Here is a 27,317-nt window from a genome sequence, read left to right as displayed (position 1 = left end):
AGCTAAAGAATGTGATTGGCCAAGTGCAATGTGGAAGAGCGGACATTGGGTCAAGTGATTTGTGGAAAGCGTTTCCTAAGGCCACATCACCAGAGAGAAGGCAAACGATGACTAGATTCATTCGCGATAAGGAAGAGGAGGCACGGTGCGCAACAGTAGGGTCACAGGTGAAACAAGGCCAGTGGCTTTGATGGGAGAATCTAGAGAAGCGGAAGATCACTTGGCAAGGGTTGTGGGAGGCAAGTCGTATTAAGTTTTTGCTTGGAGCAACTTATGAGAATCCACAGAATCTCGGACAGTGGGTAGATAAGGACTCTAGTTATAGATTATGTACAGGGTTTTATACGCTGAAGCATATTATATCAGTTTTTAATGTTTGTTGGACAGCAAAGTGTTAGAAGTAAAAGTATTAATTACTGGTTGTAGTAATTAAGTGAAAAGGTTTGTGTGTGAGGGTGAACGTATTCGAGAGTGTGCACAGGCTATAAAAATTGGTAGATGGGGCAAAGCACGAGTTTGGAAATTTGGTGGTGGAAGTAAGTAAAAAGCTGTACATCCCAGAGTGCATTGCATTAACTACACTGAGGCCAGACATGGTGCTCTACTCTGAAAGTAAACATTGTTTATTTCATAGAGTTAACAGTTCCATATGAGAAAGCAGTAAATGAAGCATTCGAAAGGAAGAAGTTGAAGTATGCAGACTTGGCGGCTGAGGTGAGGTAACACAGATGGCAGGCACATGTAAGACCGCTTCAATAGTTGAATGTGAAGCCAAGTCTGCCATAGCATCAGGGGCCAGAATATAAGGGCAGCTGTGAAGAGGTGTGAACAGCACTGTAGAAGTGATGTTGTGGTGGTTAGTAATGTAGGACATAAAGATCACATGAAACTGGTGGCACTGAGCACGCATTAACGGTGCCAGTGGGGCTAGGTGCAGCCTTAGTCACCAGGGAGGCAATGGTGGATTTATGGTTTTTGATGGTAAAGGGTAAGGAATGACTGTAAAGCTGGCTTGGAGTGGGTGGTTCTGAGACACAAGATTTCATTGTTGTGTTTGATTATATTTGAAGTCTTATATTTTTCAGTAGCAGATTTTATGTTTTCAGATTCAGATTTTTTGATTACATGTCTTTTGGCCCTATTTTAACATAGGAACATCAGCTGAGAGGGGCGTGGTCTAATGACTGACAACATAACAATGAAGGTGAAGGACCTTCCTCAGTTTTGACTTTGAGAAAAATCACTGAACACTCACATTATACACAATATTCAGTGTGAAACACTGATTTAGTTTGCTCCAACACTAAGATTTGAAATAGTGTTGAATGTTGTCTAAAAGAACACACTGTACAGGACTTTGTCACTAAAGTCAATGAAACTGAAAAACAAGGAGCTGAAAGTGAAAAAAAAATGTAACTAATAAAAGATTAATTAAAAAATAAGATCTGAATCTAAAAACGTAAAATCTACAACTTAAAAATACATAATATTAAACATCAAAATATACAAGAAAGTAAAAAATGATTTATTAAAAATAATTCCAGAATAGAATCAAAATTCTATTTAAACTGGAAAAAAAATTGTCCTATGCTTATTTTAATTTTGAAAACATTGTAGTATTTTTCAAAGTTCAATTTCAAGGTTTTAACTTTCAGTTTTTTTTTTCCAAATGAACTAATCGTTTGTCCCTAAATTAGCGCCAAACATAAAGTGCATATAGGGGGTGCTCATGAGCACACTTGTTGAAGAAAATGAAAGAATTGTTACACCATAAAGACTTGCACACTTAGGAGGGCACAAGTGTGAGTATTGGGACGGGGGGCTACGTCAACTTGTGGGAGGGGCGTGCGGCCGAGACGTAATCGTTACCTCAAACTTCACCGTTTTACTTTCTTTCTTCGGCTCTGGTTCCTGTTTTACAACTAAAGGCCAATGTTTGTGAAGTTTCCGAGGAATTGTGGTTTTTCAGGAACACGTTAGTCGCTTAACGATGGTTCGGTTGCGATTATAAATCAATAACAGAGTTATTTTGATAATTTCAACTGTGGTTTTAGGATACGGCACCAACTCTATAGCTAAGTTGCTAATGTAGCTAGCTCGTTAGCCGCTATGTTTAGATCCGATTCGCGCTACACCTACAGTTTTCTACAGATACAGAGAAGGTAAATACACAGCAATCCCATATAAACTAATATATTTAGTCTTCGTCTCAGTGACAGGCCTCAGTCACACCGTGATCTCACTTTCGGAACATTGTCGGGTTTTTAATCGCTGTTTAAACAGAAATATAGCACACAGCATCGAAATTCACAATGTACGTCCCAGACAGTGGTCAGCGAGGTTACGAAGGTGAATTGAGATTTTCGTCAGTTCTTTACACGGATTTTCAGTTCCACCTTAAACAGTAAAGTCGGTTAATATTCACAGATTCAGATTTCAGTCTTATCTCTCCATCGGTGACTGTGAATGGGTTAATACTGACACATTATTGTTTTTGGATCTAAGACAAGCAGCTACAGCTCAGTTTATGTCAGAAATGTTTGCCTTTTGAAAAACACAAATTTCCATAGGCCGCCTCCTCTAAGTGTATGGAGCTAATTTAGGAAAATAAATAAATAAAAAACAGCTGAATCTGGAAACATAAAATATGGAACTGAAATATATAAATTTCCGTATAACATTTTAATATTGTTCATTAAATTTGAAACATAAGACTAGAAAAGCTTTATTAGACCGGTTAACGTCAGTACAACATGCTACAGCCCTCAAACTGGCATTTTTAACTTACACTTAATTTCGAAGGATTGTTTTTGTATTTATCAGTAGCTTTATGCCAAAGCAGCAGCCAGCGTAGTAAAATATATTATTTCTTACCTGAATGAGGTGAAATAAACAAAATAAAATATAAGTTGATTAATTTATATCCATTTTCATGCATTTTAATTTAGAATATTAAAACTTTTACCATTATAATTAACCGATATGGGTTTTTTGATGGCCGATGCAGACAGCAGTAGTGGCCGATATGTAAAGCCGATATTCCCATTCCTCAGGCAGTGAATAAACTAGAGGCATTTTCATCATTTATTTTTACAGAAAACCCACCATTCCTTCACAGGGCGACACACACATTCACACCTACGGACACTTGAGTCGCCAATACACCTACCAACATGTGTTTTTGGATCATGGGAGGAAACCCGAGCACCCGGAGGAAACCCACGCAGACACAGAGAGAACACACCACACTCCTCACAGACAGTCACCCGGAGGAAACCCACACAGACACAGGGAGAACACACCACACTCCTCACAGACAGTCACCCGGAGGAAACCCACGCAGACACAGAGAGAACACACCACACTCCTCAGACAGTCACCCGGAGGAAACCCACGCAGACACAGAGAGAACACACCACACTCCTCACAGACAGTCACCCGGAGGAAACCCACGCAGACACAGAGAGAACACACCACACTCCTCACAGACAGTCACCCGGAGGAAACCCACGCAGACACAGAGAGAACACACCACACTCCTCACAGACAGTCACCCGGAGGAAACCCACGCAGACACAGAGAGAACACATCACACCCCTCACAGACAGTCACCCGGAGCGGTACTCGAACCCACAACCTCCAGGTTCCTGGAGCTGTGTGACTGAGACACTACCTGCTGCACCACCGTGCTGCGCCAGCATCAGAATTTAGCTCAAGATAGTCTTTGTCTCTTTAGATACATCCTCCTCTATTTCAGTGTAATGATCAATGATGACTTCCAGAGACTCCTGGACTGTCATCCCATTGCTTCAGTTGCTCATTTTGTAAAGGTCTGTCTGACACAGTCTAATGTTGGTAGGACTCTCATGCAGAGGATCTTTTATGTTTTGCCCCTCCCCTGTTGAGTGTCCACTGAATGTGGGTGGAGTTTTCACACGAGAATATGAATAGTTCATGTCAAAAGTCATAACATCTGCACCTGTGTGTGTGAGTGATTGGGATGAAATATCTCACAGTTGCAAACAAAGAAATACTCTGACATTTCTGACAACCTACCTCCAGTTTGACTGCCGGGTCAAATTGACCTGAACAGTATCTATGTGATATAAACATGCAGGGGGTGGTTGCAAATATGTGAGATGAACCATGTTCATATTATATGTTGATTACACTAAATAAGGCAAGCAGAAGAAGCTTCATACCGAAAAAATACTCTTAACTACTTTTCCTAGATCTCCAAACTTTAAAACGGGTCAATTTGACCCACAACATAACAGGAGAGTTAAAAGGCGAGAGCTGCACTCTGATTGGCTGAAGAGCAAAGAACCCTCCCCCACACCCCTGCTGCATTTAAATGCCCTCAGTGGGGGAAATGTAACTAGTAAAAGACATCTAAGCTTTGAAACATGTTTATTGCCTTGATTATTGTTTGTGGAGCTTGTGGCTACCAAACAGAACCGTTTGAGTCTCTCTCGCGGTGTCTGGGTCCATTACGCGCTGAAAACATATGCGCTCTGCTGCGTGTTTGTCCCTCCTCCTTGGGTGCACATCGCCATAACTCTGCCCCTGATTGTTCTACAGACGTGATTGACATGTCATTGGAAAGCTGAGAGCCTGAGCTATGCTGCAGTGACATGGGTCCACGGGGAACATTATTTTTTGAAAATGTTTACTATTTTATTCAAGATTTTTTTTGGCCAGTACTCTTGACAAACATGAGGATTATTCACGAACGGTTTGACGGAGAAGTTTGACTCAGATTTAGTCTTGTTTTGAAGGGGACTATCAAAGGTAAGTTGCTGCTGTGTTAACTCTGTGTGTGAGCTGCTTGTGGCTCTTCAGGCTTCGAGAAGCAGCTGTTTTTGTCATCGATGAGGAAGTTTGGAATATCTTACTTTTTGGCTTTAATTCCCTAGTACTACATTTTAGTGTATATCCTTGTGATTCTGAGAGTCTGACCCTTTGATTGGTGTACGATATGTACACACTGACTCAAATATGGTGCCGTGAAAAATCAGAAAATCTGTACTGTCACTAATATTTTTTCATAATTTCCAATAACAGCAAAAATACTTCTTTATCGAGTGAGATTGTACAAACCGGATTCCAAAAAAGTTGGGACACTAAACAAATTGTGAATAACTGAATGCAATAATGTGGAGGTGCCAACATCTAATATTTTATTCAGAATAGAAAACAAATCACAGATCAAAAGTTTAAACTGAGAGAATGTATCATTTTAAGGGAAAAATATGTTGTTTCAAAATTTCATGGTGTCAACAAATCCCCAAAAAGTTGGGACAAGGCCATTTTTTACCGCTGTGTGGCATCCCCCCTTCTTCTTACAACACTCAACAGACGTCTGGGGACAGAGGAGACCAGTTTCTCAAGTTTAGAAATAGGAATGCTCTCCCATTCATGTCTAATACAGGCCTCTAACTGTTCAAACGTTCAAATGATGCACCAAATGTTCTCTACAGGTGAAAGATCTGGACTGCAGGCTGCCAATTCAGTCCCTGGATCCTTCTCCTACGTAGCCATGATGATGTGATTGCTGCAGAATGTGGTCTGGCATTATCTTGTTGAACAATGCAGGGTCTTCCCTGAAAGGGATGACGTCTAGATGGGAGCATATGTTGTTCTAGAACCTGAACATAGTTCTCTGCATTAATGGTGCCTTTCCAGACATGCAAGCTGCCCATGCCACAAGCACTCATGCACCCCCATACCATCAGTGATGCAGGCTTCTGAACGGAGCGCTGATAACAACTAACGAACAATTGCTGTGCGTAAGGGTCAAGGCCGTAAAACTCTACTGGATGCTCGTGATCTCCGGGCCCTTAAACGTCACTGCACCTCAAACAGGAATGCCACTGTCAAGGAAATAACAGAATGGGCTCAGAAATACTTCCAGAAAGCATTGTCAGTGAACACAATCCACCGTGCCGTCTGCTGTTGCCAGCTGAAACTCTACAGTGCAAAGAGGAAGCCGTCTCTAAGCAAGCTCCACAAGCTCAGATGTTTGCACTGAGCCAGGGGTCTTTTAAAATGGAGCGTGGCGAAATGGAAGACTGTTCTGTGGTCAGATGAGTCACGGTTTGAAGTTGGATTGGACGGTGGATTGTGTTCACTGACAATGCTTTCTGGAAGTATTCACCTCCTGTTTGAGGTGCAGTGACGTTTAAGGGCCCGGAGATCACGAGCATCCAGTAGTGTTTTACGGCCTTGACCCTTACGCACAGCAATTGTTCCAGATTCTCTGAATCTTTTGATGATGTTATGCACGGTTGATGATGATAACTTAAAAGTCTTTGCTATTTTACGCTGGGTAACACCATTCTGGTATCGCTGCACTATCTTTCTGCCCAACAATGGTAGAATTGGTGATCCTCTTACCATCTTGGCTTCAGAGAGACACTGACACTCTGGGAAGCTCTTTTTACACCCAATCATGTTGTCAATTGACCTAATTAGTCTTAATTGGTCTTCCAGCTGTTCGTTATATGCTCAATTTCCTTTTTCCAGCCACTTATTGCTACTTGTCCCAACTTTTTTGGGATTTGTTGACACTGTGAAATTTTAAATCAACATATTTTTCCTTTAAAATTTTCCATTTTCTCAGTTTAAACTTTTGATCTGTGATCTGTGTTCTATTCTAAATAAAATATTAGATGTCGGCACCTCCACATCATTGCATTCAGTTTTTATTCACAATTTGTTTAGTGCCCCAACTTTTTTGGAATCCGGTTTGTATGTTGCAGAAGGAAACACTGAACCTAACACAGACAGTTAACACGGGGTTAAATCACAGATGTTGGAACAGATTCAAGAAGTGCTTCCACTTTGTGGAAATATCATGGATAGACCACTCTGAGGTCATGTATTTTTCTGCTGTGTTTAAGGCTTATTCGACCTAAATATTACTAATTTATCTAAATGCTTGGTTAATGCACAAAGCTACTTTATTTTTAAAATACGTTTACTTGATCTAAATATGTAAAGGTTAGTAGGATTATTACACTCAAACATTAATATTTATATAATAATTCTATGTAGATAAAGAAACATATTATAGCCCCAAAGGACAGAAGTGGTGTAGGGGGCAGATTAGGGAATGGGAAGTTTGTACTGAGTATTGAGTTAAGGATAGTAAAGGTCGTTGATCTGTTTGAAAGAAAGTTTACAATTATAGAGCAGTGAAACAGAAATTGGAAACAAAACTGAAAGCGACATATTAAATAACATTGTTAAGGAGATCAATGTTCACATTTCAGTGACGGCATGAAGGCATGAAGGCCTCTGTGCCCACAGCAGGGATATTCTGCAGATATGGGAATGTACCACTGAAGCAGAGGCTTATATTGGTATTTTGGAGAGACACCTGCTGCCATTAAGACAACATCTGATGCCAGGCCTCATTCTCCATGAGCTACAACAGTGTGACGTTTTAGACACAGTGTGTGTCACCAAACAGGCCTGGGTCCAGATCTTCAGAGATTAAAACAAACAAAAAATTTTTCTGACTGATTTTTTTTTTGGAAAATTCCTTTAGGTTTCCAGATTAGAAAATGTGCCTTCGCATGTGTACACACCCTGAACCTTTAATTTATATCTATGTGTTTTGAAAAGTCAGATTATATCTGAATAACTCATAAATGTTGACTATTTTCTGAATAAAACCCTGTTGTTGTTTGTGTGATTCTCTCAGGACTGTGAAGATCGTCCTGATCCTCCTCCTGTTCTCTGTTTCTCTGGGACATGCTCAGGGTGAGTTTCTCTGATTCTGTGACATCATCACAGTGGTTCAGTCTGGACACAGTCCAATGATGTTATTAATGTGACCTCATCATAAATGTAGAGAGTCATTTGTCTAAACTGATATTTATTGTGAGATCATTGTGAGAGGATTATTATTAGGTTTTTGTTGTTCTTGTTTTTTCTGGAATATTATCCAGTAGTTTAATTTGAAGTTAGTTTATTCAGAGAGAAATCCATATATAATATATATATTTATTTTCCCTGGTGTAAAAATGACTGGACATTTCTAGAATAAATGTGAATAACTGGCCAGTTTTTACACAAGAGACTTTGTCACCCACAGGTTGTAGGTATTAACAGTTTTATGTGATTTACACAGTTCTGGAGCTGGAGTGTCAGTCTGCTGTTGGAGTCGTCGGAGAGAACACAAAGATCACCTGCTCTTTCAAATTCCCACCTGGATTTGAAGATGCTACTATCAATGAAGTGAAGATTACAAAGAAAGGACAGACAGATCCAGTCTTATATATTAATTTTCTGGACCCTGCAGTTAATGAAGGTCTTCGAATTCAGCTTCATTCTAGAACTGATCCGTCTCTGCTCTTCACCAACACCGCTGTCTCTGATGAGGGGGAGTATGAATACGGCCTCGACACCAACCGTGGTGTAATAAGGGATGGAGTATTCAGTCTCAGTGTCACAGGTGAGTGCTGCCCTTCAGTGAAAGCTCTTGTTAATGAAGCTCTGTGGGGCTCGGTCACACACACATTTCAGCTTAGAGCTGGACATTAATTCAGTATCAATTCTGCGACAGAAAATGTTTCATTAACGGTGATATGATTTTAAACTTCTGATATTTACATTATTCACAGCGTCTCTCACCGACTGATGTCCGTTACAGGAAGTCACTGTCAGTTCAGTGGTTCCTCTAGGATTTTTTATTAGAACAGCAACAAGCTCTCTCTCTCTCTCTCTCTCTCTCTCTCTCTCTCTCTCTCTCTCTCTCTCTCTCTCTCTCTCTCTCTCTCTCTCTCTCTCTCTCTCTCTCTCTCTCTGTGTGTGTGTGTGTGTGCTGGAATCATAATAGGCATCGTATAGTGAATAAGACACAAAGGTTGTGTAAGTTGAAGACAACAATGTGTTGTTGTTTTTTTAACTGAAAAATGGAAGGGAGATTTTGCGTATCGTGAAATACTATGTTTTTTTACATAAATACCTTGTTTCCAATAAAGAGAGAATTAACAGTCCCCTGTAATAATTAAATTAATAAATCGCTGAAGCAGCGGCGGCAGTGATTTAAACACAGAGCAGTTCACTGCTTTACAACTGGTAAAACTGTCCCCTGAGTTTATTTATTTATTTATCATTACACTAATATAACACCTCTTCTAGGAACCCAAGGACGCTTTACAGTCAACACCACACAGAACAGCGTTTCAGTAAACAACACACACACACACACACACACACACACACAGTGTACTCTCTACCAGGAATGACCCTCCGCCTGCAGGACTGCATCGGGCACTAGAGCTTCACCCAGGATAGAGCTCCAGTCCATGTCTGGACACTCACACAGACATACACACTCATTCATTCACACACACACACACACACACACACAACTGGTATAAGCCAGTTCACCTAACCTCCCTGTGTTTCGACTGTCAGAGGAAGGCAGAGACCTCTGTGGAAACCCACGCAGACACTGGGAGAACATGGAAACTCCACCCAGATGAGAATTGAACCCAAGAAACCACACATGCACGTGATTAACATCTACACTTCTGTAAATCACATGCTCCCTTCTTTAAACCGACGCTGACTCACTAAATGAAAACTGAGAAGTAGAGGTCTGACCTTTACACGTTGGTTTTAAATGCAGTGGACAGAAGTGACGTCTTTGTTTATCAAACGTGAGACATGAGCTCTACACTTTTGGAGGAGAACTCTATAAATTCTGCTCCATCAGCTCAGTGCACTCACTGTTATTGTTATAATTCTATAAAGTGCAGCTCATGGGAGAATTCAAACTGCTCTGTCGTCCCTGAAGGAGCCAAAAGGGGTCATGTTTAAAATCTCAGACACCTCCGGGCCACTAGGTGTCAGTATCACTGCTGTTCCTTTAACATTGTGTGTGTTGTCTCTGTTTTCAGCGAAATACGACTCACCAGTCATTAATTCAGTTCCTGAAGAGATTAAAGTCGGAGACGGAGCTGAACTGTACTGCAGCACTAGCGGTGGATATCCAGCAGGGGGCATTCACTGGTTCGACAGCACTGGAGCCAACTGGACAGAGAGAGCCACACTGAAGATAACGAAGAGAGACGACAGACTGCTGACAATGTCCAGTAAACTGACCCTCACTGTCACTGGCCTGAGTCTGGAGCCCTTCAGGTGCGTCGTTCTGAACAGCAGCTTCAGTGAAGTAGGAGAGACCAGCTTCAGACAGCGGACGATCGGTAACTGCTTCATTATTTACATTTACACCTTCTCCCCACCAGCCCACATTAGTGAGGTCCACATGGGGGAGTCCAGCTGGGTCCAGGAGGGGCACGGGGCTCTGGGGGGTGGGTGGTACAGGGGCAACAAAATTAAACATTGTTCACAAAACAAACTTTTCACTTTCAACGTTTAAAATGTTGTCTTTGTACGGTTTTCAAAAAAAAATCAGATTTAAATTATTTGCATATTTCTTTCTATTCACATTTTGTAGATATTTCTCTTTAGATTATTATTCAGTATGGTTTTATTTAATTGTCACATAATAAACACTGGTTTATAGGATGAGAGTAATAACAGGGTTTATTCCTATGGTACAGTCAGTGTATTTGGATGGGAATAAAATCACTGAGGTACTCTAGGAATATTTACATTAACCCACCTCCTCCTGTAAAATGAATACTGTCAGGGCTCTCTGCCCTAAAGGAGACATTTGATCAAATCTCATGATTGTTTTTATGATTTTTCAGGTGGTCCACATTCCTCTCCACACCCTGCGCTGGTTGTAGCTTTAGTTCTAGTTCCAGTCTTAATCCTGATACTGATCATCATCTGGTGCCGCAGACGCAGAAAGAGTGAGTATCAGCAGCTCTCAGAAACACCAGTGCTCTAGGACCATGAGGACACCTACTGTCAGAACTGACCCCTACACTGGGAAACACGGGCTGTTCCTCAGTGTGTTCCTGAGGGTTCTCATGTTCTGTGTGAGACGCAGAGTGAGAAATATGAGAAATGTAGTTTTAAAGGAGATATATTCTCCCCCATATCCACAGTGGAACACAGCTGTGGGTCTTAATTAAAGCCCTGAAAGTGAAAGTCCTGATTCTTCTGGAAACTTCCACTGGAGTTTAAACTACAGCAGATTTATTGTAGAGTGGTTTTATTCTGACACTGAACACCCCCCTGACCCTGAGCTCTGTGTCCTGTTCTCCAGGGGCTCCTCGTGAACCTGCTGCTGGAGGAGGTGCTGATGTTGATGGAACAGGTCGGTTCTGCTGCTGGAAATTAGGTTCTTTCAGGAGATTCTCTCTCTCTCTCTCTCTCTCTCTCTCTCTCTCTCTCTCTCTCTCTCTCTCTCTGCGGTGGATGATGTCTAACACAGGTTTACTGTTGTTTCTCCACAGTGACTCCCCTGAAGAAGGAGTAAAGACTGGGAGAAAGTCTGAAGTAAACACAGATTCCTGGTCTCTAATCCACTGTTACTCTCTGGAGCACACAGGTGAATAACGGTTCAGAACGGACAGATCCTTCAGGAAATACCTGTGTGCACAGGTTAGGCCCCTGACCAACTTTCACCTGAGTTACATCCTCTCCTTTTTGTGAGGAGTGTGTGTGTGTGTGACTGGGTGAGTGTGTGACTGGGTGAGTGTGTTTGTGTTACTGGGTGAGTGTGTGTGTGTGTGTGACTGGGTGAGTGTGTGACTGGGTGAGTGTGTTTGTGTGACTGGGTGAGTGTGTGTGTGTGTGACTGGGTGAGTGTGTGTGTGAGAGAGACTGGATGAGTGTCTGTGTGACTGGGTTAGTGTGTCAGTGACTGGGTAAGTGTGTATGAGGCTGGGTGAGTGTGTAAAACCCTCCAGAGGTGTGTAAGTGACTGGGTGAGTGTGAGAGACTGTGTGTGAGAGAGTGACTTAATCCTTAAATAATCTTTTAAATAGAAGAATAATAGCTGTGTAAACACCTGTATCCCATTACACACCCAATCAGAAATCTGATGTACATTCTGCACCTGAGCTGATCTTGTTCAAGGCAACACCAGAACACACTACTGAACTGTGTTATAGAGAAAGACTGCCGTGTCTCAAGGAAATTCTGCTTCAGCTCAGAGTCTGCGAATTCCTTCAGTGATCCTCTCTCTCTCCGTCTTCACTGTGAAGTCTGACTCTATAATCAGAATGAATTCAGTCTGATTGGAGGGAGTCTTTGGATGAAGCACGTCATCCAGTGTCATAACTGGAGTCATAATGTCATCAAGTGTCAAATTACTTTCATGCACCTTTATATTTGTATGAAATTGTCCTATTTAATTATTATATAAAGCTTTTAAAGGGAGCACCTCTGATTGGGGAAAAGGCAGTTATCTCTGGCTAGAGTCTTTTGTGGAGATTGAACCAGTGACCTTCCAGCACCAAGCTTTTATAACCATGAGGCCACAGGTGCTGGTGTGAATTTGATCATGGTGTACGTTCTGAACTTTTATTTATTTTATTATACATTTATTTGTTGAGTTTTGTATTTGTTCAGTGTGTTGTTTTTTTTTTCTGCAGTTGTTCTTTCCTAAGTGCGCTTCATAAAGTGTTTTTATTGTAGCTGTGGCTGTGTCTCAATTCCCACCTCAGTGTTCAACACAGTATGTTGCAGAAATATTTTTTAAAAAATGTACCAAATTTCAACATTTAAATGTTGTCTTTGTGAAAAATATTGTGGCAGCCAATGGGAGGTGCCACTGGTGCAGAGACTCATGGGACTATTTTTGTTCATTCTTAGATGTTCTAGTTATTAATGGTTTCAGTTAATCAGTGATGTTGTGTTGCTCTTACTGTTGTTTCTGGGTTGTGAGGTCAGTTATGCATTGTTATTTTGGGTGGCCACCATGACCGAGATGGGTATGGCAATTAATGACCTTGGGCTATTTTCCTGTGTTGTAAGCTCTGGCTTGTGTTAATAAAGGTGCAGTTTCTGTGGTTCACCACCAGGTGGGCACAGGAAACCAGCAGAAAAGCTAAAGAAGTCACTTTCTTCTTGTGGTGCTCGCCACAATATTAATAAAAAAATGCAATGATGTGCAAATCTTTTAAACCTTATATTTCATGTAAAATAGTACAATGTCTCAACTGTTTTGGAAATGGGGTCATTATTCAAACAAAACTGTGGAAGGATATGGAATTAATTTTACAGACAAAGTTTTAATTCATTTGAAGAAAAAGGTTCAGATTCTGGGATCTTGAAAAACGCTGCAATGTTTTCTAAATTAAAATAAGTATTAATTTATTCTGTTTAAATGGAATTTTGATCAATTCGCGATCAATTAGCGCCAAACATAAAGTGCATATAGGGGGCGCTCATGAGCACACTTGTTGAGAAAAATGAAAGAATTGTTACAACATAATGCCTCGCACACTTAGGAGGGCACACACAAACGAGGGGTGCGAGGGCACAAGTGTGAGTATTGGGACGGGGGGGCTACGTCAAGTTGTGGGAGGGGCGTGCGGCCGAGACGTAATCGTTACCTCAAACTTCACAGTTTTACTTTCTTTCTTCGGCTCTGGTTCCTGTTTTACAACTAAAGGCCAATGTTTGTGAAGTTTCTGAAGAGGAATTGTGGTTTTTTAGGAACACGTTAGTCGTTTAACGATGGTTCAGTTGAGATTCTAAATCAATAACAGAGTTATTTTGATAACTCCAACTGCGGTTTTAGGACACGACACCAACTCTGTAGCTAAGTTGCTAATGTAGCTAGCTCGTTAGCCGCTATGTTTAGATCTGTTTCGCGCTACATCTACAGTTTTCTACAGATACAGAGAAGGTAAATACACAGCAATCCCATATAAAAGTACGATATAAAATAATATATTTCTAGCTGCTGAACAGGGCCGCTGACTTTCTGAGGACTTTTCCGGTTTCCACCGGCTCCGTCTCCGTCTCAGTAACAGGCCTCAGTCACACCGTGATCTCACTTTCGGGACATTGTCGGGCTTTTAATCGTTGTTTAAACAGAAATATAGCACACGGCATTGAAATTCACAATGTACGTCCCAGACAGTGGTCAGCGAGGTTACGAAGGTGAAGTGAGTCTTATTCGTCAGTTCTTTACTCAGATTTTCAGTTCCACCTTAAATAGTAAAGTTGGTTAATATTCACAGATTCAGATTTCAGTCTTAACTCTCCATCAGTGTCTGTGAATGGGTTAATACTGACACATTATTGTTTTTGGATCTAAGACAAGCAGCTACAGCTCAGTTTATGTTGGAAATGTTTGCCTTTTGAAAAACACAAAACATTGATTTCAATAGGCCGCCTCCTCTAAGTGTGTGGAGCTAATTTATTAAAATAAATGAAACAAAAAAAAGGTCTGAATCTGAAAACATAAAATCTACAACTGAGAAAATATAACATTTAATATCAAAATATACAAGAAAGTGAAAAACGAAAAATTATTTATTAAATCCAGAATAGAATCAAAATCCTATTTAAACTGAAAAAAATTATCATTTGCTTATTTTAATTTTGAAAATATTGTAGTATTTTTCAAACATCAATCTCAAGATTTGAACTTTCAGTTTGAGGTTTTTTTTTTTCCAAATGAGCTAAACTTTTTTCCCTAAATTAGCACCAAACAAAGTGCATATAGGGGGAGCTCATGAGCACACTTGTTGAGGAACGTTTTAAAAAAATTGTTACACCATAAAGCCTCACACACTTAGGAGGGCACAAGTGTGAGTATTGGGACGTGGGGGGGTCTACGTTAACTTGTGGGAGGGGCGTAACCATTAACTCAAACTTCACCATTTTACTTTCTTTCTTCGACTCTGGTTCCTGTTTTACAACTAAAGGCCAATGTTTGTGAACTTTCTGAGGAATTGTGGTTTTTCAGGAACATGTTAGTTCTTTAACGATGGTCCGGTTGCGATTCTAAATCAATAATAGAGTTATTTTGATAATTCCAACTGCGGTTTTAGGATACGGCACCAACTCTGTAGGTAAGTTGCTAATGTAGCTAGCTCGTTAGCCGCTATACTTGGATTTGATTCGTTCTACAACTACAGTTTTCTACAGATACAGAGAAGGTAAAAACACAACAATCCCATTAAAAGTATGATATAAAATAATATATTTCTAGCTTCTGAACAGGGCCGCTGACTTTCTGAGGACTTTTCCCTGTTTCCAGGCCTCAATCACACCATGATCGCATTTTCGGGACATTGTCGGGCTTTTAATCATTGTTTAAACAGAAATATAGCACACAGCATCGAAATTCACAATGTACGTCCCAGACAGTGGTCAGCGAGGTTACGAAGGTGAAGTGAGTCTTATTCGTCAGTTCTTTACACGGATTTTCAGTTTCACCTTAAATAGTAAAGTTGGTTAATATTCACAGATTCGGATTTCATTCTTATCTCTCCATCGGTGTCTGTGAATGGGTTAATACTGACACATTGTTTTTGGATCTAAGACAAGCAGCTACAGCTCAGTTTATGTCGGAAACGTTTGCCTTTTGAAAAACACAAAACATTTTTATGGCCACAACTGCACATGGGCGGGGCATACAGAGGAAGTGAGTGTATATCAGGAAGTGAATTAGAATACCATCAAAAAGTTAATTTATTTCAATAATTCAATTATATATTATACTTACATTTAATATAGTTTCATTAAAACATATTCAAGTGTTTATTTCTTTTAATGTGGATGATTGTGGTTCACAGCCAATGAAAACCCAAACATCATTATCTCAGAGAATTGGAATATTCAACACAAAACACCTGCAGAGGTTTCCTAGGACTTTAAAATGTTCCCTTAGTGTGGTTCAGTAGACTCCACAATCACGGGGAAGACTGCTCACTGACAGATGTCCAGAAGGTGGTCACTGACGCCCTCCTGCTGTATCCAAGAATATTAATGGAAAGATGAGTGGAAGGAAAGTGGTAGAAAAAGGTGAACAAGGAACAGGGAGAACCTCAGCCTTGAAAGAATTGTCAAGAAAATGCCATTCACAAATGTGTGGGAGATTCACAAGAAGTGGACGCTGCTGGAGTCAGTGCTTCAAGAGCCACCACAGACAGACGCATCCAGGACACGGGCCACAACTGTCGCATTCCTTGTGTCGAGCCGCTCATGACCCAGAGACAAAGACAGGAGCGTCTCGCCTGGGCCCAGGAGAAAAGACTGGACTGTGGATCAGTGTCTAAAGTCTTGTTTTCAGATGAAAGTAAATTCTGCGTTTCATTTGTAAATCAAGGCCCAGAGTCTGGAGGAAGAGTGGAGAGACACAGTCCAAGCTGCTGGAGTCTAGTGTGAAGTTTCCACAGTCAGTAATGGTTTGGGGAGCTGTGTCTCCTGCTGGTGTTTGTCCACTGTGTTAAATCATGTCCAAAGTCCAAAAATACCACTTGATTGGCCACTCACTTGACCTTAAGCCCATAGAGAATCTACAGGGTGTCATCAAGAGGACGATGAGACACCAGACCCAATGCAGACGAGCTGAAGGCTGCTATCAAAGCAAGCTGTTCTTCCATAACCCCACAGCAGTGCCACAGACTGATCGCCTCCACGCCACGCCGCATTGATGCAGTAATTTTCGTTGGCTGTGAGCCATAATCATTAACATTAAAAGAAAGAAACACTTGTAATAGATCACTCTGTTTGTAGTGAATCTATGAGTTTTACTTTTTGAAATGAATTACTGAAATAAATTAATATTTTGATGATGTTGTAATTGATGGAGATTCACCTGTACATCACGTTAAAAGAAGAATCACACCACACTGTGGACCCTCTGTGGGTGGTTCTGGTTTAAATGGGATTTGTACTGAATCTCTGACACATCCAGGCCACTAGGTGTCAGTGTTAAAGACCGAAACAAATCAGTGAAGATAACTGCTGACTATTTTCTGAATAAAACCCTGTTGTTGTGTGTGTGATTCTCTCAGGACATGGCTGTGAAGATCGTCCTGATCCTCCTCCTGTTCTCTGTTTCTCTGGGACACGCTCAGAGTGAGTTTCTCTGATTCTGTGACATCATCACAGTGGTTCAGTCTGGACACAGTCCAATGATGTTATCAATGTGACATCATCATAAATGTAGAGAGTCATTTGTCTAAAGTGATATTTATTGTGAGAGGATTATTATTAGATTTTTGTTGTTGTTGTTTTTTCTGGAATATTATCCAGTAGTTTAATTTGAAGTTAGTTTATTCAGAAGGAAATCCATATATAATATATATATTTATTTTCCCTGGTGTAAAAATGACTGGACATTTCTTGAATAAATGTGAATAACTGGCCAGTTTTTACACGAGAGTCTTTGTCACCCACAGGTTGTAGGTATTAACAGTTTTATATGATTTACACAGAGACTGTGGAGCTGGAGTGTCAGTCTGCTGTTGGAGTCGTCGGAGAGAACACAAAGATCCCCTGCTCTTTCAAATTCTCATCTGGACTTGAGGATGTTACTATCAATGAAGCGATGAGTAAAAAGAAAGGACAGACAGATCCAGTCTTAAATATTAATTTTCTGGACCCTGCAGTTAATGAAGATCCTCGAGTTAGACTTCCTTCTAGAACTGATCCGTCTCTGCTCTTCACCAACATCACTGTCTCTGATGAGGGGGAGTATGAATACCAGCTCGACACCAGCCGTGGTGTAATAAGGGATGGAGTATTCAGTCTGAGAGTCACAGGTGAGTGCTGCCCTTCAGTGAAAGCCCTTGTTAATGAAGCTCTGTGGGGCTCGGTCACACACACATTTCAGCTTAGAGCTGGACTTTAATTCAGTATCAATTCTGCGACAGAAAATGTTTCATTAACGGTGATATGATTTTAAACTTCTGATATTTACATTATTCACAGCGTCTCTCACCGACTGATGTCCGTTACAGGAAGTCACTGTCAGTTCAGTGGCTCCTCTAGGATTTTTTAATAGAACGGCAACAAGCTCACAGTGTGTGTGTGTGTGTGTGTGTGTGTGTGTGTGTGTGTGTGTGTGTGTGTGTGTGTGTGCGTGTGTGTGTGTTGGAACAATAATAGGCACTGTATAGTGAATAGGACACACAGGTTGCGTAAGTTGAAGACGACAATGTGGAATGGTTTTCTGAACTATAGAAATAATGTATAAAAATATAAAACATTGATCTCTCTTTTAATGTTTTATTTTAAAGTGTCTGCTTTTGTGCTTCATTTGTGTTTCTTCAAGCTTTTTTATTTATAACTGAAAAGTGGAAGGGAGATTTTGCGTATCGTGAAATCCAGTTTTTTTACATAAATACCTTGTTTCCAATAAAGAGAGAATTAACAGTCCCCTGTAATAATTAAATTAATAAATCGCTGAAGCAGCGGCGGCAGTGATTTATACACAGAGCAGTTCACTGCTTTACAACTGGTAAAACTGTCCCCTGAGTTTATTTATTTATTTATCATTACACTAATGTAACACCTCTTCTAGGAACCCAAGGACGCTTTACAGTCAACACCACACAGAACAGCATTTCAGTAAACAACACACACACACACACACACACAGTGTACTCTCTACCAGGAACGACCCTCCACCTGCAGGACTGCATCGGGCACTAGAGCTTCACCCAGGATAGAGCTCCAGCCTGGTATAAGCCAGTTCACCTAACCTCCCTTTGTTTGGACTGTCAGAGGAAGACAGAGACCTCTGGAAACCCACGCAGACACTGGGAGAACATGGAAACTCCACCCAGATGAGACTTGAACCCAATAAACCACACATGCACGTGATTAACATCTACACTTCTGTAAATCACATGCTCCCTTCTTTAAACTGATGCTGACTCACTAAATGAAAACTGAGAAGTAGAGGTCTGACCTTTACACGTCGGGTTTTAAATGCAGTGGACAGAAGTGACGTCTTCGTTTATCAAACGTGAGACATGAGCTCTACACTTTTGAAAGAGAACTCTATAAATTCTGCTCCATCAGCTCAGTGCACTCACTGTTATTGTTATAATTCTATAAAGTGCAGCTCATGGGAGAATTCAAACTGCTCTGTCGTCCCTGAAGGAGCCAAAAGGGGTCATGTTTAAAATCTCAGACACCTCCAGGCCACTAGGTGTCAGTATCACCACTGTTCCTTTAACATTGTGTGTGTTGTCTCTGTTTTCAGCGGAGTACGACCCACCAGTCATTAATTCAGTTCCTGAAGAGATTAAAGACGGAGACGGAGTTGAACTGTACTGCAGCACTAGCGGTGGATATCCAGCAGGGGGCATTCACTGGTTCGACAGCACTGGAGCCAACTGGACAGAGAGAGCCACACTGGAGATAACGAAGAGAGACGACAGACTGCTGACAATGTCCAGTAAATTGAACCTTAATGTCACTGACCTGAGTCTGGAGTCCTTCAGGTGTGTCGTTCTCAACAGCAGCTTCAGTGAAGTAGGAGAGACCAGCTTCGGACAGCGGAGGATCGGTAACTGCTTCATTATTTACATTCACATTTACACCTTCTCCCCACCAGCCCACATTAGTGAGGTCCACATGGGGGAGTCCAGGAGGGGCACGGGGCTCTGGGGTTGTTGGTACAGGGGCTGTTAGTGGGACCCAGGTGGGATGCTCAGTAACGTTGCTGGCAACAAATTTAAACATTGTTCAAAAACACTTTCAACATTTAAAATGTTGTCTTTGTACAGTTTTCAAAAAAATATAAGATTTAAATTATTTGCATATTTCTTTCTATTCACATTTTGTAGATAATTCTCTTTAGATTATTATTCAGTACGGTTTTATTTCATTGTCACATAATAAACACTGGTTTATAGGATGAGATTAATAACAGGGTTTATTCCTATGGTACAGTGGAAGTATTTGGATGGGAATAAAATCACTGAGGTACTCTATGAATATTTACATTAACCCACCTCCTCCTGTAAAATGAATTCTATCAGGGCTCTCTGCCCTAAAGGAGACATTTGATCAAATCTCATGATTGTTTTTATGATTTTTCAGGTGGTCCACATTCCTCTCCACACCCTGCGCTGATTGTAGCTGGAGTTCTAGTTCCAGTCTTAATCCTGGCTCCGGTCGTCATCATCTCGTACTTCAGACGCAGAAAGAGTGAGTATCAGCAGCTCTCAGGAACACCAGTGCTCTAGGACCATGAGGACACCTACTGTCAGAACTGACCCCTACACTGGGAAACACGGGCTGTTCCTCAGTGTGTTCCTGAGGGTTCTCATGTTCTGTGTTAGACGCAGAGTGAGAAATATGAGAAATGTAGTTTTAAAGGAGATATATTCTCCCCCGTATCCACAGTGGAACACAGCTGTGGGTCTTAATTAAAGCCCTGAAAGTGAAAGTCCTGATTCCTCTGGAAACATCCACTGGAGTTTAAACTACAGCAGATTTATTTTAGAGTGGTTTTATTCTGACACTGAACACCCCCCTGACCCTGAGCTCTGTGTCCTGTTCTCCAGTGGGTGCTCGTGAACCTGCTGCTGGAGGAGGTGCTGATGCTGATGGAACAGGTCGGTTCTGCTGCTGGAAATTTAAGTTCTTTTAGGAGATTCTCTCTCTCTCTCTCTCTCTCTCTCTGCGGTGGATGATGTCTAACACAGGTTTACTGTTGTTTCTCCACAGTGACTCCCCTGAAGAAGGAGTAAAGACTGGGAGAAAGTCTGAAGTAAACACAGATTCCTGTTCTCTAATCCACTGTTACTCTCTGGAGCACACAGGTGAATAACGGTTCAGAACGGACAGATCATTCAGGAAATACCTGTGAGCACAGGTTAGGCCCCTGACCAACTTTCACCTGAGTTACATCCTCTCCTTTTTGTGTGAGTGACTGGGTGAGTGTGTCACATCGTCCACAGGGGGATGTGACTGGGTGAATGATGGTGCGTGTGCGTGTGTGTGTGTGTGTGTGAGACTGGGTGAGTGTGTGGGTGTGAGACTGGGTGAGTGTGTGTGTGTGTGAGAGAGAGAGAGAGAAAGACTGGGTGAGTGTGTGTGTGTGAGACTGGGTGAGTGTGTGTGTGTGTGTGAGAGAGAGAGAGAGAGAAAGACTGGGTGAGTGTGTGTGTGTGTGTGAGACTGGGTGAGTGTGTGTGTGTGAGAGAGACTGGGTGAGTGTGTGTGTGTGTGAGAGAGAGAGAAAGACTGGGTGAGTGTGTGTGTGTGTGTGTGTGAGAGAGAGAGAGAGAGAGAGAGAGAGAGAGAGACTGGGTGAGTGTGTGTGTGTGTGTGTGAGACTGGGTGAGTGTGTGTGTGTGAGACTGGGTGAGTGTGTGTGTGTGTGTGTGTGTGTGTGAGAGAGAGAGAGAGAGAAAGACTGGGTGAGTGTGTGTGTGTGAGACTGGGTGAGTGTGTGTGTGTGTGAGAGAGAGAGAGACTGGGTGAGTTTGTGTGTGTGTGTGAGAGAGAGAAAGACTGGGTGAGTGTGTGTGTGTGTGTGTGAGAGAGAGAGAGAGAGAGAGAGAGACTGGGTGAGTGTGTGTGTGTGTGTGTGAGACTGGGTGAGTGTGTGTGTGTGAGACTGGGTGAGTGTGTGTGTGTGTGTGTGTGAGAGAGAGAGAGAGAGAGAGAGAGAGAGAGAGAGAGAGAGAGAGACTGGGTGAGTGTGTGTGTGTGTGAGACTGGGTGAGTGTGTGTGTGTGTGTGACTGGGTGAGTGTGAGTGTGTGTGTGTGTGTGTGTGTGTGTGTGTGTGTGTGAGAGAGAGAGAGAGACTGGGTGAGTGTGTGTGTGTGTGTGTGTGTGTGTGTGAGAGAGAGAGAGAGAGAGAGAGAGAGAGAGAGAGAGAGAGAGAGACTGGGTGAGTGTGTGTGTGTGTGAGACTGGGTGAGTGTGTGTGTGTGTGTGTGACTGGGTGAGTGTGAGTGTGTGTGTGTGTGTGTGTGTGTGTGTGTGTGAGAGAGAGAGAGAGACTGGGTGAGTGTGTGTGTGTGACTGGGTGAGTGTGTAAAACAGTCCACAGGTGTGAGTGACTGGGTGAGTGTCAGTGACTGTCCATTGGGGTGTGTGAATGGGTGAATGATGGTGAGTGAGTGTGACTGTGTGTGTGTGAGACTGGGTGAGTGTGTGTGTGAGAGACTGGGTGAGTGTGTGTGTGTGTGTGTGTGTGTGTGTGTGTGTGTGTGTGTGTGTGTGTGTGAGAGAGAGAGAGAGAGAGACTGGGTGAGTGTGTGTGTGTGTGAGACTGGGTGAGTGTGTGTGTGTGTGTGACTGGGTGAGTGTGTGTGTGTGTGTGTGTGTGTGAGAGAGAGAGAGAGAGACTGGGTGAGTGTGTGTGTGTGACTGGGTGAGTGTGTAAAACAGTCCACAGGTGTGAGTGACTGGGTGAGTGTCAGTGACTGTCCATTGGGGTGTGTGAATGGGTGAATGATGGTGAGTGAGTGTGACTGTGTGTGTGAGAGTGACTTAATCTGTGAGTCTGTGAATTCCTTCAGTGCTCCTCTCTCCCTCCGTCTTCACTGTGAAGTCTGACTCTATAATCAGAATGAATTCAGTCTGATTGGAGGGAGTCTTTGCATGAAGCACGTCATCCAGTGTCATAACTGGTTTCATAATGTCATCAAGTGTCAAATTACTTTCATGCACCTTCATATTTGTATAAAATTCTCCTATTTACTTCTTATATAAAGCTTTTAAAGGGAGCACCTCTGATTGGGGAAAAGGCTGTTATCTCTGGCTAGAGTCTTTTGTGGAGATTGAACCAGTGACCTTCCAGCACCAAGCTTTTATAACCATGAGGCCACAGGTGCTGGTGTAGGATTTGATCCTGATGTACATTCTGAAGTTTTATTTATTTTATTATACATTTGTTGAGTTTTGTATTTGTTCAGAGTGGTTTTTTTTCTGCAGTTGTTCTCTCCTAAGTGCGCTTTATTTTTTGTAGCTGTGTCTCAGTTCCCACCTCAGTGTCCACTGCAGTATGTTGTAGAAATGTTTTTTAAAAACGTACTTAATTTCAGTGTTAAATGTTGTCTTTGTACTGTTTTAAATTAAATCTAGGGTTTAAAAGATTTTTATTTACATTTTGCACAATGTCTGATGTTTTTTGGAGATGGGGTCATTATTCAAACAAAACTGTGGATGGATAAGGAGCTCATTTAGGGACAAACACTTAGTTCAATTGAGAAAAACACTTGATTTCTTCAAAAAAGAACTATTTCTTCAGTTTAAATACAATTTTGACTCATTAGACCACACCCCCCGCCGATGACCCGCCTCCCCGAGAAAACAGAAAAACTGAAAAAAATAAGATCTGAATCTGAAAACACTGCAGCTGAAAAATACAAGACTTCAAATATAAAAATATATGTGTGACACTGCTTTACAACGGTGTCAAGTCCTGAATGTGTTCATCTTACAGTCCCCTGTCCCCTGTGTTTACAGGAGGGGCAACTATTTATTTATTAATCGTTACACTAATATAGCACCTCTTCTAGGAACCCAAAGACACTTTACAGTCAACACCACACAGAACAGCATTTCAGTAAACAACACACACACACACACACACACACAGTGTACTCTCTACCAGTAATGACCCTCCACCTGCAGGACTGCACCGGGCACTAGAGCTTCACCCAGGATAGAGCTCCAGTCCACGTCTGGACACACACACACACAAGAACAGTTTTTAGTAGAGGCCAATTCCCCTGACCTCCCTGTGTTTGGACTGTGGGAGGAAGGTGTAGACCCTGGAGGAAACCCACACAGACACTGGGAGAATACGGAAACTGAACCCAAAATCCCGGTGCTGAGAGGAGAACGTACTCATCACCAGCCACTCATTAAACCCACACCTGCAGATGATTAGTGTGTATCAGTGTAAACACCGTAACCACATTCACTTAACCCCTTCATGTCTGTACATCACCTGCTCCCTTCTCACCGACTCTGACTTCACTAAATGAAAACTGTAACTTCTTCATTGTACAGTGGCTTTGTGTGAAACAGAGCTTCACTGTGTAAATCCTGGTGTGAGAGAGGGACCTGTGAAGGATCTGAAACCCTCAGAGGAAGAGAAACAGTGTGTACGTGAGGTGACATGTTTCTGTGTGAAGATGCTGGAAAATGTAAACGTTTCTGGAACTCACTCCAAATACGACACACAGCTCAAAGTAAACACGGGAGTTTCATACAAAGTATCAGAAATAAGAAAGAGCTTGGGTCAGTGCTGTTTTGGTGAGAATTTCCATCCCCTGCCCTGGTCTTTGTGAAGGGAAAACACACACTAACACTGTAATAAGGAACAATAATAATCTAAAGGTATTCTCTGTGGTGATTGTCTGACTCGGTGATTGAAATGTAGAACGTTCTGTAATTAAACTTGTGCTGCTCACGACGTGACCCCGGAGCGGCCGGCCGGGGAGGAAAAGTGCTTAGCAGACGCTTCTGTCGTCAGACTGGAGAAGTGAGGCTCCTAGACACATTTAGGGAAGTCCAGTCGATGTGTTGAAGAAAAGTGTGACTTGACATAAATTTCTACAAGACGTTCTGCTGATGAGGGGAAAAGCCAGAGAGCAGTTAATAACTGAAAGATGTAGGGGTTAATTGGGCAGTATTGGAAGCGTCTGGTTTGGCCGAGGAGGCGTGGTGTGATGGTAAACGTGACAAGGGTCCCATATACACCGCTGCAAATGTCTGAATTATTATTTATTTTTTAGTTTAATTATTTCTATAGAGTGTGAACAATCCATAATAAGACTAGAAAATAATTCATCCACATCCGCTCCGGGTGACCGTAGGTGTGAGTGAATGTGTAAATGTGTGTTGCCCTTATCCAGTTCAGGGCAGTGGTGGGTCCGGAGCCTACCCGGAATCACTGGGCGCAAGGCAGGAACACACCCTGGAGGAGGCGCCAGTCCTTCACGGGCCGACACACACTCACACATTCAGCAGATGGTCTTAGATCCCAAAACAATACTGTGCCAGTTTTAACACATTTACAGACACCGTTGGAGAGTTACTGCACAGAGAAATCTGAATCTGTGAATATGAAACCAACTATTTAAGGTGGAACAGAAAATCTGAACAAGGAACTGGAGAATAATAAACCAACATCAGCTGCTCACCCCCAACCACAATCACCCTCATGACCATGGTGTTTATAAAACTTCACCGGACTGCCTTTTAAACCGCAGGGAATTTTGGCTCAATTCCGAGAATATTATCTGTTTATTTACAAAATGTCTCAGAAATCTGAAAAGCTCAGTGTAAACACAACACAAAACTCTGTTTAAAATCCTGAAAATGAAGAAGTTTTACTGTGGAATTATTCTGTAATGACCCTGTGAACATAGAGGAGGGGAACTGCACTTTAGACTTAATTCCTATGAAGCCTCTTTATTTCCAAAGTGTCTCAGAAATCTGAAAATCACACTGAGGATACAACAGAGGGTCAAAATGCCCAAGATACAGAGAGTTCACTGTGGATTTTCTTTATTATTATGGTCCTGTGAACACAGTATTTCACATACGACACATGACTTTAAACACTTTTGACTATTATTACTCTTCTTTCAAACAATAAACCCATTGGTGTGTGAATGTAACCAGGTTCAGTTTCCACGGTGTGAGCCTTTGCTCGTGATCAGGAGACTGTTCACTCGAACCCAGACAATGTCCTGGTGCACAGTCGTTCTGAGCTAATCAGCAAAAGCAGCTAAAGCACCCCCCAACACAGTGAAATATATTTATTACTGACCTGAATGAGATGGAAGATAGTAAACAATAAGTACGTTATTGAATTTAAATCAACTTCCCTTCATTCCAGTTCAGAACATTGAAAAATGTACCTTGATCTAACGTTTTTTAAGCACATTCCACTGTGCACAGAGTCTCCTCAGGATTAACTTACAGGAGCATGTTGCAGAAGGGAACACGGTACTTAACACAGACAGTTAACACGGGGTTAAATCACAGATTTAAGAAGTGCCTCCATTTTGTGGAAATATTGTGGATTGATCACTGAATTCTTGAGCTGTTGTGAAGGTTGTGTTTCGTTTGTTTTGTTGTTTTTTTTCCACTTCAGATATCAACAGCATGAATAATTTGGCCACTGCTGCCCACAGTTTCCCATAAAACACTGAGAATAATTGATTAAATTCTTAATGTTACACAGTGGGTACATTTCTAGACGAAATACAAATGAAATGTGAACCTGGAAAAGCACCTGAACTCTGACTGGGGAGAGTTAGGGAGGTACAAGGGTAGAGTATTAAACTGTATTTATGTCTAAAGCTAATGATGCTAACAGGGCTGTGAAAGGTGTTTATTTCACTGGAATAAAGGCAATAACTGAAGAGAGTAAAGAGTGACTCTCCTACCTTTAACTGTGGATGATCATTGTTTCTAAAGTGGAGTCCTTCCTTGGTGTTCTCCCTGGGCTCCGTGCATCGGACACTGTTTCTGTTTTGTGTAATTCAGAGTTTGTTTAGACAAGCACCTCCCTTTACACTTCTGCTTTCACATTTCAGAAGGTATCTGATCAGCATTTCATTCACTTTAATGTGTGAGAAATGAACTGAACTATGGATGTGACTCTAATGAAATGATGATGTTCTTTTTAGTTTAACACACAGAATGTATTTGGATTTGTTTCCGTTTTTCTGACCCTTGTCCAAAGCAAAGAACAAGGAACTGAATGAAGATTGAAGAGTCCTGTGTAAAGAGGAGGGATCAAACCTAAAGGTAGAAACTTGCCCTAAAATGATCCCAAAAAATATGATTTCCCTACGTTACATCACTGCTACATTCACAGGGACCTTATACAAACAAATCTACTGTAAAGACCCTTCATCTTCAGCATTTTAAACAGTCTTTGTGTTGTTCCTTCACGGTGTTAAAAGGAAAGGGCAGAAAGATGCAGTCATTTACATCTATTTTCTGGTTGATGTTGAAGGAGATCCTCGAGTTAAACTCCTCTGTGTTGGATGTTGAGGGAGGACACAGCACTGTTCCTTCACTCCCCGTGGAGATTTTACCCGGTGACCTTCCAGCACCAAGCTTTTATAACCATTAGACCTGCAGCTGTATCCTCCTGAGTGCACTTAACAAGGTTTAATTATGGTCAGTAGCTGTGGCTTTGTCTCAGTTCCCACCACAATATCATTAAGAAACGTAAAGAATCTTAAAAATCTCTAAAAGCAGATTTACACCTCAGTGTTGACTTGATGCCATTCTGCAGTAACACAACCACACCACTAGGGGCTGAACCTCACACATCTCCCTCTACACTCTGTAGTACACACTAGAAGAAAGTACACTAAGTAGAATTACTTTTAAATCTGTAAAGTGCACTCTGTAGGGAGGAGGGCGCTGTTTGGGACGGAGCAGAGTTTACACGAGGCGCCAGTGGCACGTTTTTCC

General features: G+C 41.8%; 1 protein-coding gene across 4 annotated transcripts; it reads left to right on the top strand.

Annotated features, from left to right (window-relative positions):
* Positions 1-1,877: 1,877 nt before the first annotated feature.
* Positions 1,878-21,433, top strand: LOC136691185 (CD276 antigen homolog). 4 transcript variants are annotated; one of them, XR_010801852.1, is made up of 8 exons: positions 1,878-2,162; positions 7,709-7,767; positions 8,138-8,461; positions 9,915-10,220; positions 10,731-10,835; positions 11,195-11,245; positions 11,385-11,479; positions 16,911-16,974. XR_010801852.1 is itself a non-coding variant. In XM_066663571.1 (7 exons), exons 1-7 carry the CDS (start codon positions 2,110-2,112, stop codon positions 20,601-20,603), a joined length of 927 nt encoding a protein of 308 aa, XP_066519668.1. In that variant the 5' UTR covers positions 1,878-2,109; the 3' UTR covers positions 20,604-21,433. The 4 variants fall into 4 exon arrangements, 3 of the variants coding, with proteins under 3 accessions (XP_066519668.1, XP_066519669.1, XP_066519670.1); XM_066663571.1 differs by lacking the exons at positions 8,138-8,461; positions 9,915-10,220; positions 10,731-10,835; ... (1 more) ...; positions 11,385-11,479; positions 16,911-16,974 and adding exons at positions 17,334-17,660; positions 19,109-19,414; positions 19,951-20,058; positions 20,418-20,468; positions 20,581-21,433; XM_066663572.1 differs by lacking the exon at positions 16,911-16,974 and having other exon boundaries at positions 11,385-13,002.
* The last annotated feature ends 5,884 nt before the right edge of the window (positions 21,434-27,317 follow it).

Source organism: Hoplias malabaricus, chromosome 3 (genome assembly GCF_029633855.1).
Source record: "Hoplias malabaricus isolate fHopMal1 chromosome 3, fHopMal1.hap1, whole genome shotgun sequence".
Classification (NCBI taxonomy): domain Eukaryota; kingdom Metazoa; phylum Chordata; class Actinopteri; order Characiformes; family Erythrinidae; genus Hoplias; species Hoplias malabaricus.
Note: the sequence above shows the minus strand (reverse complement) of the source record. Positions and strands in the feature narration are given on the sequence as shown.